Source organism: Giraffa tippelskirchi, chromosome 12 (assembly GCF_054371585.1).
Source record: "Giraffa tippelskirchi isolate mGirTip1 chromosome 12, T2T-mGirTip1v1.2.pri, whole genome shotgun sequence".
Taxonomy (NCBI): Eukaryota; Metazoa; Chordata; class Mammalia; order Artiodactyla; family Giraffidae; genus Giraffa; species Giraffa tippelskirchi.
In genome coordinates this window covers 142131424-142145831 of record NC_137286.1, presented here as the reverse complement: position 1 = coordinate 142145831, position 14408 = coordinate 142131424, and the positions used below count along the sequence as shown (strand labels likewise).

The window sequence follows — 14408 nt, the reverse complement described above, 5'->3', positions numbered from 1 at the left end:
GAAAAATGATGGATGCTTTTAGAAAATAAATATGGGAGAATATCCTCATGATTTCAGGTCAGGAAGGATTTCTTTTTTTTTTTTTTTTACTATCAGATACAATTTAAAAAAACTCAAAGCAGGTGATCATATTTACTCAAGACATTTACTGTTTCTTTCACTTGTCCTTCATTTCTGCCGCTCCATGTTTTCTGTCTGAAAACTTTTTTTTTATTATTACTATTTTTAAAAAGTATATCTGCTGGCTATGAATACTCTTACATTTACTTTATCTGGGAATGTCTTTATTTCACCCTTTTCCCACTGAACGTATTTTCACTGCATATAGAATCTGGGATCGACAGACCCTTTCTTTCTGCACTGGAAAAATGTCATGCCACACCCTTCGGGCCCCTAGGGTTGTCCTGACGAGAAGGCTAAAGTCAATCAAGTATCCTTCCCATCTATATAGCGGGTCACTTTTTCCTGGCTATTTTCAAGATTTTCTTTTGGTCTTTCATTTTTGGCAATCTGATTGGATGTTTCTGGGCATGAGTTCCTTTTGGTTTATCTTATTTGGGGTTCACTCAGCTTCTTGAATTAGTAGGTTTATATCTTTACCAAACTTGGGAGAACCTCTCCCCAATTTTTTTTTTCCAGCAGCACACCCCTTTCCCCTCTTTCTTAGGGTCTGATGATGCAAATGTCTGACCATTCATTATTGACCGACAAGTTCCTCAAGCTAAGCTCGTTATTTCCCAGTGTTTTCCTCTTCATTATTCAGAATGGCTATTTTCTATTGGTTGATCTTAAAAGTTTGCTCAGACTCTTCTGTCATCTTCTTTCTGCTACCGCATCCTTCCAGTGATGTTTTCTTGAAAAAAAAATTTCAGCTATGGTAAAAATTTCAGTTCTAAAATATCCATCTGAGTGTTTTTTATAGCTTCTGTATCTCTTGCTGAGTCTATTAGTTACTGCTGTGTTACAAATTACCACAAACATTGTGTCTTAAGAGAACACACACTTCCTGTCTTACACATTCTGTCAATCAGAAGCTGGCACCGCTGGGCTAGATCCTCCACTGGGCTTCCACCGAGGCGCTGGCCAGGGCCCTCCCCTCGTCCGCCACTGGTCTGGCGGCAGGTTTGGGGGTGTCCTCCGCCACTAGTCTGGCGGCAGGTTTGGGGGTGTCCGTTTCCCTCTGTGAGGTTGAGGGCCGGTGATTCTCACTCACCGTCAGCTGGAGGAAGGATTTCGTAAGACACAAAAAGCCCTAACCAAAAAGGCAAAAGGCTGACTTCCAACTACAACTGATTTGATGTCCTACGCATGAAAAGACATCACCTGGAAGGCGAAAATACGAGTACAGAGTGGGAGAAGACAGCCGAAACACGTGTAACCCAAGGACAGGTCACCCCTCACACGAGTAAGACAACGACAGATGACTCAGGATTCAAACAACCAGCAAAGGCACGCGGAGGGGCACTTCACCAAAGAGAGAATCCAAACGCCTGGCGACACGTGAGAAGGTGCTCAACCTTAACAGTCATCAGAGAAACACAAGTTAAAACTACAAAGTGATGCAGCTAAATTCTAATCTATTCGCAAAAATTAAAAAGCCTGAAAACATCAAGTGGTAGCAGCACAACTACTAAAAGTCCTACCTGTTGCTGGTGGAAATGCATTTTAGTACAACCAGCTGGAAAAAACTGGCAAAGGTGTATCACCCAGTAAAGGTGATTTCTGCTGCTGCTGCTGCTGCTAAGTCGCTTCAGTCGTGTCCGACTCTGTGCGACCCCACTCTATGAGTCAGCAATTCCACTCCCAGGCACATATCCCAGAGCTACCTGCTCATGGCTGCGCAGAGTATGTCTGCAAGAATGTTTTCTAAAGAACTGTGACAGTCCCGAAACGGAAACATCTGTTCCCAGAATGGACACCACGTGGTACAACCAACTATGTCACAGACACAGCAATGAAACTGAAGACATCACTGCTCCACGCAAATCATGGCTCAATCTCATGAATCTCACAAACACCCAGGAAAAGAAGCCATGAAATGACACAGAAATGAGGCCATTCACATAAAGCTCACAAATAAGCAAGACTAACAATACATTCCATGTATCCGCACAGAGGTGGTAAAACTGTAAAGGAAAGCAAAGAACTGATTTCACAAAAGCCAAAACATGCTGTGATCTGGAGAACACAGTAAAGTCCTGAGGTCTGGCAATGTTCTCTGTCTTATCTATAGCAGGTAAAGCGGTGTTCACTTAAATTACTCATCCAACTGTACATATGTGTCTTGTCCACTTTTCTTTTTGCCTGTTCAATTTACCATGAAAGGCACTATGCTTCTGTTCACTCTTTTGCTTTTATCTGCTCCCGTAAGTACCACTGGCTGTAAGTAACCGATCGCCAGTTACTCAAGACGGCTTAGCAATAGCATCCTTAGAGAATGAGAGAACAAGCATCTTCAAAGCACCTAACCAGCAGCTGATCTTATACTGGCGGAAGGATTAGACATTAACCGTCAGCAGTTTCTGTGCCATTTGGAAGAAGCAGAATTAGAATCTAGGTTATTTAACCAGAGCACAGTTAAGTCAAAGATACTTGAAGACTTTACTGTGCTGCTTTCCTGACTCACAGAAGCCGTAAACGTTTGTTGCTTGAAAGCATGACGTCTTGGGGTGATCTGTGATACAGCAACAGGTAACGAACATCATACCATGAATGTAAGATAAAAACATAAGATGCTTTGAGGTGACAGCACAAAAAAATAAAGAGAAAAATTCAATAAAAAAAATAAACGCTCCAACCTTGAGCACCCTTCCTGAAAGACCAACAATTTCACCGCCCTTGGGCTCCACCACCGTGGCCGTGTTCACGTCGCCGCTTCCCGTCGTGTCAATGATATCGATGATTTTCGGTTTCCCATCAGTTGTAACCTGAAGATTGAGAGACCATTAAAACATGAATTATAGAATCCAGTTTTTATCTTGAAAGCGATGCCAACCCCCAAACATGTGTTTGTGTGTGCACACGTCCCCATATATAAAATATCCTATAAAATCTGCATTCATTTAAAAAAGGGAACTGAACTGTTTTAAACCAAAAGCTTGACAAATACTCTCAAGAAAATGTAATCATATATTCAGGTAAATACTTCCTGAGCACTTACCATAGGCCACACTCCACTAGGTGTGGGGAATATAGCAATGACCAGTACAGAACGTTCTTGACCTCACAGACTTTGTGTTATATGGACTCAGCAAACCAAGACACATGTAACACGTCAGCTGGTAATCACTACAACAAGAAAATCAAGCAGGGAAAGCAGACAGGTGGTATGGGGCGTTCAGCACTAACGAGGCTGGTCAAGAAAGGTCTCGCTGAGAAAGTTAACATTTGAAGAGCGATCTGAAGTAGGTGAGTTTGGGGCTGGACGGGTACAAAGCTTGAAGGGAAAAGTGCTTACTAACATTGATTACTGGAGGCCACACTAGCACTCAAACTTCTTAAGTCAGTTCATACTCACCGCTCACACCTGCCCCCTCCCCAGGCCTTGCCAGCCCAGGAAGCCAACACCCACCCGGGTGCTCAAGCCAGAAACGCAGGAAGTGCTTCTCGGCCTCTCTAGTTCAGTGCTCACAGCCAGCTTCCCCAGGGGTCCTCTTCGTTCTGCCTCTGAAGTGCGGTTCAGACCCACCTTCTCTGGATGTCCACACCGGGATCCTGAGCTTCTCCACCACCATCACCTCCTGCCTAAGGGGACACCGCCCCCGGGCGACCCTCCAGGATCAACAGGAGCTCACTCCTGACCCTGACCACTTGGTCTCCTTTCCACTCCTCGGCCGTGGCCGCCATCTTCCTGCACCAGGTCCTTCTCTTGAGAACTTCTGGTCTCTTCAGTTGTTCACAAGGGTCCCGGTCTCATCTCAGGGGACTCGTTTTCTAGAGAATGCCGCCCCTTCACAGAGACCTCCCTGCTGGCCCTGTCTAAGCACTCGTCACCCTAAACCCAATCATTCCTCCTCACAGTACCGTGGGGCCTTCACAGAACTCCATTCACTTCGTAATCACAGCCTGGGACTCTTCCCTGATTCGCACTAGTGGAAGGGAGGCTCCACCAGGGCAAGGGCTGTGTCTGTCTTATTCCCCACATTACTCCAAACCCGGCAGCGTCTGTTAGGCGCTTGACGCTCCTGGATTGCTGGATAGCCTGACACTCCGTACTCGGCGTTAAGATGGATTTTCCTCAGCCGTGGGAAGCCCCAGCTTCTCGGCCAGCCCCACCCTTTCAGCTGGGCCCTCCGACTGCTGCAGCCCACGGTAACACTGAACACCCCACTGCCTTTGTAGGCGGAAAAAAAAAAAAACCATTCTGGAGCTCTTTCTGGGCTAGCTTCGCAAGGGGGATTTGTCGCATTCAAGAGACACGTGTTGAGTGAGCAGTGGGCATCAGGACAGAAAACAGAGGACCCCTGCCCTCACGAGAGAAAGAGGAATAGACAGCAGGTGGGAGTTTGCTGGATGAGGCAGGGAGCTCAAACCCGGCGCTCTGGGCCCACCTGGAGGGGCGGGAGGTGGGAGGGAGGTTCAAGAGGAAAGGGACCCAAGTGTGCCCGTGGCTGATTCATGCTGATGTGTGGCAGACACCAACACAACACTGTAAAGCAATTATCCTCCAATTAAAAGCAAATTAATTAAAAAAGAGAGAAACAGGAATGTGGAAAAAAAAAAAACGCCTACAGGGTACCAAGAGCACAGCCCTCAGATCCCCTTCTATCCGAGAATTCACCCTCCTTGAGAGGAAGTGCAGGGTCCATCCCTAGGAGTCTTTCCAGTCACCCCCCACACACCCACCCACCACTGTAGGGTCCTCAGAACTCAGCAGTTACGGTGCCCCCGAGAGGAGGAGGGGGGAGTGCACTACGTGCAGGAAACACACACACACTTTTTTCTTTACAAGGGAAAATTAGAGGGTGGCTGGTAGATGTCAGATCTCACTTCAATCATCAACCAACCAGGGGCTGACAGTTCTGTCAGGGCGCACCGCTGTTATTTTTAGGTGATGTGATTCTTAAACCGGGTGATTACTTCTTGGGGGCTGTCTATATTAGGAGTAAGTAATCTAATACACTCAGAAGGCTCCAAATCATAATTAAAAATCACCCCAGAAATCATACCCAACCCTGATAAGATTATGATAAAACTTAATTCAGACACTAATTTTGAAGGGACTGGACTGGCTAAGTATTTTCAAAAATGAAATGAAAATATAAGAATGAAGAAAAATGTAAGAGAACCTAACAAGATAAAAACAGAAACCACTAGGAGGAAGTTGGAACTCTCCTATAAACTCTTCTATAAAACTAGCTAGATCATGTATGAAGACCATAAGCAAATAATCTACTTTAAAACGTATTCCAAACAAATGTGTAATTTGAAAGCTGCACCATAGCACTAAGAACTCAAACCATTTGCCTTCATTTTCTCATTCAATAAGCAAACAAAATCAGTGCCTTGAGATCAAGAATCACCAGAGATCACTAACAAGTCTGACATGGATCCTTCTCATTAGAAACCTCATTCACTGGTGTGTGAGTGAAGGAAGAAAGCCTAACAGGATTTCGTGGCTTATTCACCATTTACTACTGCCACCAGCTTTACTCACTAGGACCTCTCTCTTACCCATGAAAAATTCTCACATGTAAAGTTCTCTATCTGTGAGCTTCTTCCTTCATCATTAGGTGAAAGGACCTACTCCACTAGAGAGAAGATACAAGAGGGAATTTAAGGGTAGGAAGGTTTTAGAAAGACAAACCGGCTGAGAATTCTGCCAGGAGCTCTGGGAGGAGGAGAGAAACTGCACTGCTAACCTGAGACCGCGGTCCCTCTACTGTGAGAAGTGGACTGTCACTGGGGACTGAAGACACAGCTACTGTGACAACAGCGAAGGTGATAAGCCCTGGGAATGGAGTGGGGACTGAGAGATGCTTACTGGGCAATGGGCAATGCTGCTGGAACAGAACAGAAATTGCCCAAAGCTTTTTTGCAAACATCAAGAACCTCAGCTACTTTTTATCTCCAGTGAAACACTTACTGTGGCAAAGTTGGTGAGGGTTTATAGAAGATCAGAATCAGAGTGGGAAGTTCGCCAATTTTTCTGCACAAACCACCGTGAAGGAACAAGCGCTCACTTGAAATTTCAGGGACGATACTGAAACACTCCTTTGAGCAAAGCATAGTATGTTGCAAACAAACACTATGAAATGACTCTTATTCTAAGAACATAGTGATAAAATGAGTAAGACAGGCTTTGCTTTCAGAAAGCTTACAATCCAGCTGGCAAGACAAATGAGACAAGAGAACAGTGACACAGGACAATGAATAATAAAGGTGAAGGACAGTGTCTAGGAAGGCACGTAAGATCACACAACCCAGCTCGGAGGAAATCAGGAAAGGCACACTGAAAGGCACCCTTGAAACTGGCAGTACCTACTACTAGTAACTAAGTACACATCTACGGTCATTTCCTCACTGTACTCTATCTTGTTGTTGCTGTTGTTTGGTCGCTAAGTTGTGTCTGACTGTGATCCCACAGTAGCCCGCTGGCTTCTTCTGTCCATGGGATTTCTCCAGGCAAGAATCCTGAAGTGAGCCGCCGTTTCCTCCTCCAGGGGAGGACCCTGGGATCTACCTTGTGTCTCTGCATTGGCAGGTGGATTCTTCACCACTGCATCACCAGGGAAGGCCCTCCTATTATATTTTAGTGCATATAAAATTAGAAAGACATTTACAGGACTACTTGTAACTTCTGTCCCCAAATTATATTTTTTTTCCATGAGGAAATTACAGATATTATCACACATACACATTTTTTTTTTCTATTCAACACGAGCATATTTCACAGAAAATGAATCTGGATAGGTGCTTTAACCAGGAAAAAGGTATGAAAACCAAGAGACTGAAATGAAACGCTGAATGCCTATAGGAAGATGTGAATAAACTGCCAGGAGAGCAAAGAGGGAAGAGAAACTGTCAGCAGGGACCGGGCCCTATCACTCCTGGAGTCCCCGGTCCTGACACAGCAGCTGGCACATGCACAAAAAGACACGATACAAGTGGTGGGAGACGGCTCAAGTAAATCAGCAGGTACCCCCAAAGGTAACAGGTGAGGGCCAGCCGGGTCTTACGGGATTAAATAGGCCTTTACAGGCCTGGAGAAGGCCTGCGGGCAGATTAAACCTCACGTGTAGGGGCATGTGCCGGGGACAGACCTGGAAGATCTGGGAAAGGGGTGGAGTGTTGCTGGTGGAAGCCCAGGGTCAGGGGCGGGGGACGGAAGCACTGAGATGCGAACCAAGGTTACGCAAGGAGCTGGAATCAGGTGGCGATGGGCCGTGCAAAGTTCAGGACTGGGGGTTTTCATGTAAAGACAACGCGGAGGCCCAAAAAGGTTGGTTTGATATTAAGCAAGGGTGTGATGGCAGGGTTTTTTCTTTTTTTTTTTTAAGGAAGGGTACTCTGGCAATGCGGAGGATGACTAGAGGTGGCCGGGAGGCCCCTGAATTCCAGGTCCTGTCCAAGTTCCGTCTCTCCTCCGTGAAGCCTGGCTGGCCCACTGGCCCCCTGATCAATCTCTGTTAACAGATACAGTCTGCACGACTCCAGCATCTTCTAATGCAAAGCCCTAGACACCTGAATATCTGCTGCGGAAAAGACTTAACCACTTATTTAATTATTACTCCTCTCATCCTGCCACCCTCTGCATTTAGCAAGCCTACACGCTGTCATAAAAGAGAACTGAGCCTGAGGCCATCTCCAACGAACGGGACTCTCCACCGTATTCCTCAAAGTTCTCCTAGTGCCTCCAGTCCTCTGCTCTGACTCCACTGGCTTTTCAAATGTCCAGTTCAACCGCCTCTTCCTATTTCACTTGCTCCTTCCACTTTATTTCTATCTACCTTCTTACCTTAATGATGCATACACAGATCTACAAAACACATTTGTTACAGGTAAGGAGGGGAAAAAAAAATACCTTAAAAATTCACTCGTGTTTGCAAGTCACCTTACTAAATTCTTTTTGGATGGCCATGTTTAGGTCAATCTCTCAAAGTCATTAGAAGGTAACAGTTTAAGTTTTCATTTCCCTTCAAACACACCGTTGCGCAAACATTTGCTGTTACATGCACACATTTAAGGGCTTCCCAGGTGGCGCTAGTGGTAAAGAACCTGCCTGCCAGAAGAGGAGAGGTAAGAGATGAGGGTTCGATCCCTGGGTCGGGAAGATCCCCTGGAGGAGGGCATGGCAACCCACTCCAGTATTCTTGCCTGGAGAATCCCATGGACAGAGGAGCCTGGCGGGCTATGGTCCATGGGGTCATAAAGAGTTGGGCACAACTGAAGGGACTAAGCACACACACATCTAACGCACATTTATCCTTCAGAGAGCTGGCAATTTAAGATCCAGCACAAACTCCCTCAAGGTTATTTAAGCCTTGCTTAAAAACATAAGTTTCTTGAACGCTTTCCTTGAGCTCTTTAAACAGTCACAGGTAACTAATTGTCTCAATTTTCAGAGCAGCGGGGTGGGATAAGAGTCACTGCCACTTCACAGAGAGAGGAACGAATGAGGGATGAGCAGGTCTGGGAGATTCTACAAAAGCAGCTTTCCCCAAACAGTACTCCTCCAAACTCCTCCGATCCCCTTATTATCCTGACAAAAGAGCCAGTGAACCTCGTCCTCCAGCTGTTCTCCTCCCACTTATCCCTATAAAAAGGAAACACACACCATCACCCCGGAATGGAAACCACTACTACCCAGGAATAAAGTGTCGAGGAGGTGACGGCTGTCACTGCTGTGAGTCTCCCGAGTTATTAACACGACTGGACCACTCGAGCGCAGGAGGGAAGGCGTCACCCGCTTCTCTTCTGAGGCTCCAGAGCTGCCCCTCAGGGCCAGGAGCCGGTGAGTGACACTCTGGACCGCTGCTCAAGAATTAAGGGGAGGAAGCAAGATCCCCCGGGGGGCGGGTCGGGGGTGGATCTCTACAGAGCCGACCGGACTGTTTCCTCTTCCCCTGAATTACATCCTAACTTCCCAAATGCTATCTCGCTTGTAAGAGAGCACAATCAAGGATTTGAGAGGGCGGAGGCACGACGGAGAAGAGAATCCCTCAACTTCAGGGTTTTAAGACATACAGGTGAAGGGCTGACACAGGGGAAGAGATCAGCGATTAGCCAGGTTAGACGTCTGAGAGATGGCACCTTGAACAATCGTGAGGTTCTGTTGACTACTGGGTTTCCCGGCAAGTCTAAGGCTAAATTTACAAAAGCCAAACTTTGAAAACTTTAATCAGAAGGCTTTCAACGGAGATACAACGTTTTTAAAAAATTACCTTTTTCACAAGGGTACCTTGATTCAGCGATCCCAAAGGTGCCGAAGGCCAAACAAAATCGTCTTTTAAAAAATCATGAAGTACGTGGTCTTACATTTTGGGGTTGAAAAATTAAAAAAAAAAAAGATAGCATCATTGAATGCCCCCTGGAAAAGTTCGCAAAAAACCAAAACAAAACAAAACCAACAACAAACTCAATCGTGCTCTTCTTTACGTAAAAGCCTAATAAGCCCTGCGTTTCAGCTGACCCTAAACAAGTACACTGCAGAAGAGGGTTTAAAAATAGCACACAGAGAACTACCGGAGGAAACAATTCCGGAAGTTGACTTATCTTCTTGAAACCGGCGGCTTTCCTTATGTCGAGATTAAAAAAAAAACCATTTCACCCCAAATCAAATCTCCCGAACGACAGTGAGAACAAACAAACAAACAAACCACGAAAAGTTCTGATTTGCCCCTTCTCTGACGCCTCCCCACCAGCACCGCCTCCACCCTCCCCAGGATAATAAAATGGTAAATAACGGGCACTGGCCGCTCGGGTCCACGAGGCAGCCGCGGCGGCGGAGGAGGGCGCTGGGCTGGGCAGGAGGGAGCCCGCGGGCCCCGGGGCCTGGCGGCGCCCAGGCTGGAAGGGGCTTCCCGGGGGCGGGGGGGCGGCGATCGGCGCCCCGACCGGCCGCGCCGGGCCCCGCCGCTTTGTCTGGACCGGGATCGGGGCCCAGCCTGGGCGCCCCGGGCCCCACGCCTCCCAGCGCCCGGCTCGCCCTCGGCCGCACATTGGGGCTCCGAGGCCCGCGTCCCCCCGCCGCCCCCGACCCCCGCTCTGGGGTCCTCGGCGGCCGCCGCACCTGCATGCCCGGGGCCCCGGGGTCGACCCCCGTGTCCAGGACGGCGATGAGCACCCCTCGCCCGTCATACTCCGGGTAGCGGCACAGGAAGGCCGCGGCCCCGGTCTCCTTCTTCGGGAGGAGGCCGTGGAAGGGGAAGGGCTCCTCGGTCGCGGCGGTGGCCATGGACGCAGGTTGCAGGGCGGCGGAGAGGCAAACGGCCGGACTGCGCGCGGACGAGCGGCAGCGCGAGGACAACCCTGGCGGCCGCGGGCCTGGGCTGGGAGGGGAGGTGCGGACGGGGTGGGCGGGGCCGCCCGCCGGCCAATCCCCGGGCCGCCAGGGAGGGCCGGCCAATCCCGCGCCGCTACGTCAGAGCCGACGGCGCCGCTCTCCGGAAGCCGAAAGCGAGAGGTACCCGGGGCCGCAGAGAAGGGGGCGGAGCCTGAGGCGTGGCCAGAGGGGATCGGGGGCGGGAGCCCCCGGGGGTCTCAAAGGAGAGAGACCCACTGGGCGGGGTTTTTTTTTTTTTTAGGGGGGCAGGCCGGCTTCTAAGCAGAGGGTCCACGTATCCCCGCCCCACCGGTGGGGCAGAGAAGGAAGTGGGGGCTTGGCGTCTGGAGAAGCGGGAAGCCCCCCTTTGACAGTCGATGGTTTCTGAACGTGCAGGTGTGGATGAATGAAACTTTGCGGTCAGCTGCGGCGGAACCCCCTCGGTGGACCCGAGCAAAGGGAGCCCACGCGAGCTCGCTTAAACCCCTTAGGCATGTCGGATATTGGCGAAAAGCCGGAAGATCAATTTTTTGATTTGGGAGAGCGGGAGTGATTTTTCCGATTGGGAGTTCTTTGATTCAGTGGTGTCGGGCTGGTGTTCCCCTGTCTCGAAGGTGTGTCCCTTTGAAGGATGGTGGAGGTGGTGGTGGGGACGGGCCAGGGCTTCAGTCAACAGGAAGCGGGTTGCTGGCCATTCCATCGGCCTCTGTAGCCGGTAACAAAGTAGCCTCCCGAAGTGGGCCCCTCCTATTCTCCTGTCTTACCCTGGGCTTCCGGGATTTCTGAAAAACTTTTTTTTCTTTCTTTTTGCCCCCCTGACTGTCTCTTTAAGTTGGTGTTCCTGGTTGGTCCTCAGGGTTCTTCACTCAACTGAAAGTGAAAGTCACTCAGTCTTGTCCGCTCTTTGCAAACCATGGACTGGATGTAACCCGCCAGGCTCCTCTGTGCGTGGAATTCTCCAGGCAAGAATACTGGAGTCCGCCGCCATTCCTTTCTCCAGGGGGATCTTTCCCACCCAGACATCGAATCTGAGTCTCCTGCATTGAAGGTGAATTCTTCACCATCTGAGCCACCAGGGAAACCCTGTTAGAGCCATAATTGGCAGTTTTCGAGACTAAGAGTGGCTGCTATCAATTGCTCCATGCTCCCCCAGTGGCCCTTGAATAATTTTTCTGTCTGTATTCATGCCAGGGTAATCTCAGTCTTTTGTGAGGCTGTGTCAAGGATGGATGTCTTTGGCAATCTGGTCAGCCTTAAGGTCAGCTTCTCAGAACAATTTTAAACTCATAAAATATAGAGAATTACAAAGGAAATTATCTTGAAATAGTTACCAAAATATGAAAACCAACTTTGTTATACAGAAATAGTTTTATACATGTGCGTATGTAGTTATATGCTTCTTTGCATAAAGTAAACAGGAGCTAGAGCCAAATCTAACAAGCACCCATAATTGCACAATAGTAAAGAGTATAAATGATATTTTGAGGCCTGTACTATGACAAGAAACTGATTTTATGGGTGACACAGTAACAAACAGTAACGCTAGTACCACTCCGGTTATTACCCATGTCTATAATTGAAGGAAATACTTAACTGAAAGGTTAGTGGAAGTTAAGCTGTATTTCTTTTTTCCTACTCAAGTTTTTGAACCCCTCAAATTCTGTCATGGACTCCAGGTTATGAGTGCACGGTATCAAGGAAAATCCAAGTATACGCGTTTCCACTTCACAGGATTAGGGGATTCTCCATGAAGTCTCAAAAGTTACTGTAAAGGCTGTGCAGTTTCCTTGAATTGATTACTTGCCCATTTATTCTGCTCCATAAGTCTTAGAGAAGCACGTTCTCTTTAGTGAAGGGGAAACAGAATGGTTCAAGTTTTCCTTCCTACTCCCAGCTGTGTTTATGTTACCTCGAAAAGGACGTACAGTGATTGAGAAAGAGAAGAGAAGGACAAACTCAGAAGACATTCAAGAAAAACATACAGTGACAGAGTGGAATAGCTCCCAGGTTCAAAGGAACTGTTGTCCAATCATTTCATTTAACAGATGAGGAGCAAAGATAGACAGGTTTACTGACTGCCGCAGGTTACAAAATGAATTGATGAAAAAGCTGGATATCTATTCTCACTGTCTGTCTCTGATGTTTTCTACCACACCAGTCGAGCTCTGCTGGAGTGTCACCCAATGAATGGATGGGGAATGAACTGTTCACTATGAAACCAAAGTGGAAGGCTTTTTATTAGACTCCTGTAACAGTGTTTAAAAATTTTCTTCTGCTTATGTATGTATCCCATAAAAATGTTTTAGAAAGATTATGTACCCTCTCATATAGTTTCAATATAACTTAGAATTTGTCATCATACTCTCAAGAGATAAAGGATTAATATCTGACATTTTATAAATATTGACATTCTTTAAACTTCTCCGCCATTCATTTAAAAATAGCTAGTTGAATGTTACTCTTTGCTACTCTGTTGTTGTTTGACACTTAGCATTGTACATTTATATACCTGAACATATTCCATTTAAATTCAGTCATTCATTTGACATCGCTCTTTCTTCTTGAAATTTTATCATTCTACACAGAATTTTATCCTAATGTAATTTATATTTATAATGGAAAGTCCTATTGATCATTTATTATCTGCAACAAAAATATGTATGTTAATATTTTAAAAATTTTCTTGGGATCAAAGTGTTAATATTTTTCTTTTGGATTATCTTTCAATTATTGGCAGGTTGATCAAAATGACATACATCCTAAGCTTTACTATTTGATTAAGATAAAAATTACAGAACAAAAAAAAATTCTTACTGAAAATGCAGGTCTTAAAAAGATGCATAAGATGCATGCTTTGGGGCTGTGATTAAAGATTTTGCTGATGGTTTTTCAAATCGTCCATTTATTTGATGTCCAAGAAGCTATTTCACCTGCAAGAGATGCACCATAGTAAGATGCCTTTTTATCTTTAAAGCGGGAGACCCAGCTGTGAAACAGGTGGGAAGGCAGTATGTCCTTGCATCACAGGCACATCTTCAGGCAGGTCAATTTGGAAAAGAGGAGATAGGACCTTTAAGCCTCTGGAAACTGATCAGACTGATGTTATCCAGGACTTTGTACCACAGTTTGAAGACCACTGCTTCTTAAAACCTCTGAAATCACTTGAGCTCAGGACGGAGTCATTTACACTTTGTCTTGGAGCCCCAGTATTCTTCACTGTGTGTTTTTACCCCGTTGGCTGCTCTCTGGATTTAATGACATTCCCAGCTAAGGCAACTCTTTCAATGCCCAGTCCGTTTGCGCAACCGGACAAACAGCTCAACGGTTCATCCATCATTGGCTCTCCGAAGGAAACAATGAAGATATAGATAAACACAACGAGGGCTTAGGAACGGGGAGGAGGAGGAAAGGGAGGATGGGACACCGCAGGGTCAGGAGGGCAAGGCCTCGTATCCGGAGTGAAGTGCCAGGCGGGACGCCCGCACCTTCCCACGCAGCACTGTCAGAGAGGGAAGCGCTGAGCCAGGTGTCCCCAGGCCCACCTCCCTTCCGCATCACCTGTGGGGCGGGGGGCCAGCGCGCCAAGGCAGAGGCTCGGGCAACCGCAACGTCTTCCCCTGACTCACCTGCTTTGTAACTATTGTGGCACCGTATTATTTACAGAATATCCTTTGATCAAGCATCCCAGGGCGCGCCGAGATTGGGAAAGCACTCCACGTGGCCAGATGCCGGGTTTGGCAATCCAGCGCCGTTGGCCAGCGAGGCCCTTCTTCCCTTGGGCGGCCCCCCGGGCGATGACTCCGGGAAGAAGGGATGAGAGGGACGCTCGGGTCCTGTGAGATGGGCAACTTCCTTGACAGCCAACTGGGGCTGGAGGACTCTCCCGGCGGCTTTGCCAAACCTTCGCTAGGCTGCGGGGCACCCA

At 47.5% G+C, this 14408-nt stretch overlaps 1 protein-coding gene and 1 long non-coding RNA gene across 5 annotated transcripts in view; one reads left to right on the top strand and one right to left on the bottom strand.

The window, feature by feature from the left end:
• TPP2 (tripeptidyl peptidase 2) overlaps positions 1-10481 on the bottom strand; it is a 58731-nt gene extending 48250 nt beyond the window's left edge. For all 4 annotated transcript variants that reach the window (XR_014071899.1, XR_014071900.1, XM_081552100.1 and 1 more), the window contains exons 1-2: positions 10232-10481; positions 2799-2927 (exon numbers count right to left, since the gene is read on the bottom strand). Coding sequence is in view for 2 of the 4 variants with exons in the window: in XM_081552100.1 (XP_081408226.1) it covers positions 2799-2927; positions 10232-10396 (294 nt within the window). In the remaining 2 variants the exon portion in view is untranslated. The remainder of the gene's footprint in view (positions 1-2798; positions 2928-10231) is intronic.
• Positions 10482-10584: 103 nt separating this feature from the next.
• LOC145530565 (uncharacterized) lies at positions 10585-13377 on the top strand. The gene is made up of 3 exons (XR_014071901.1): positions 10585-10879; positions 11316-11531; positions 12160-13377. It is a non-coding gene; the product is annotated as an uncharacterized LOC145530565 (long non-coding RNA).
• The last annotated feature ends 1031 nt before the right edge of the window (positions 13378-14408 follow it).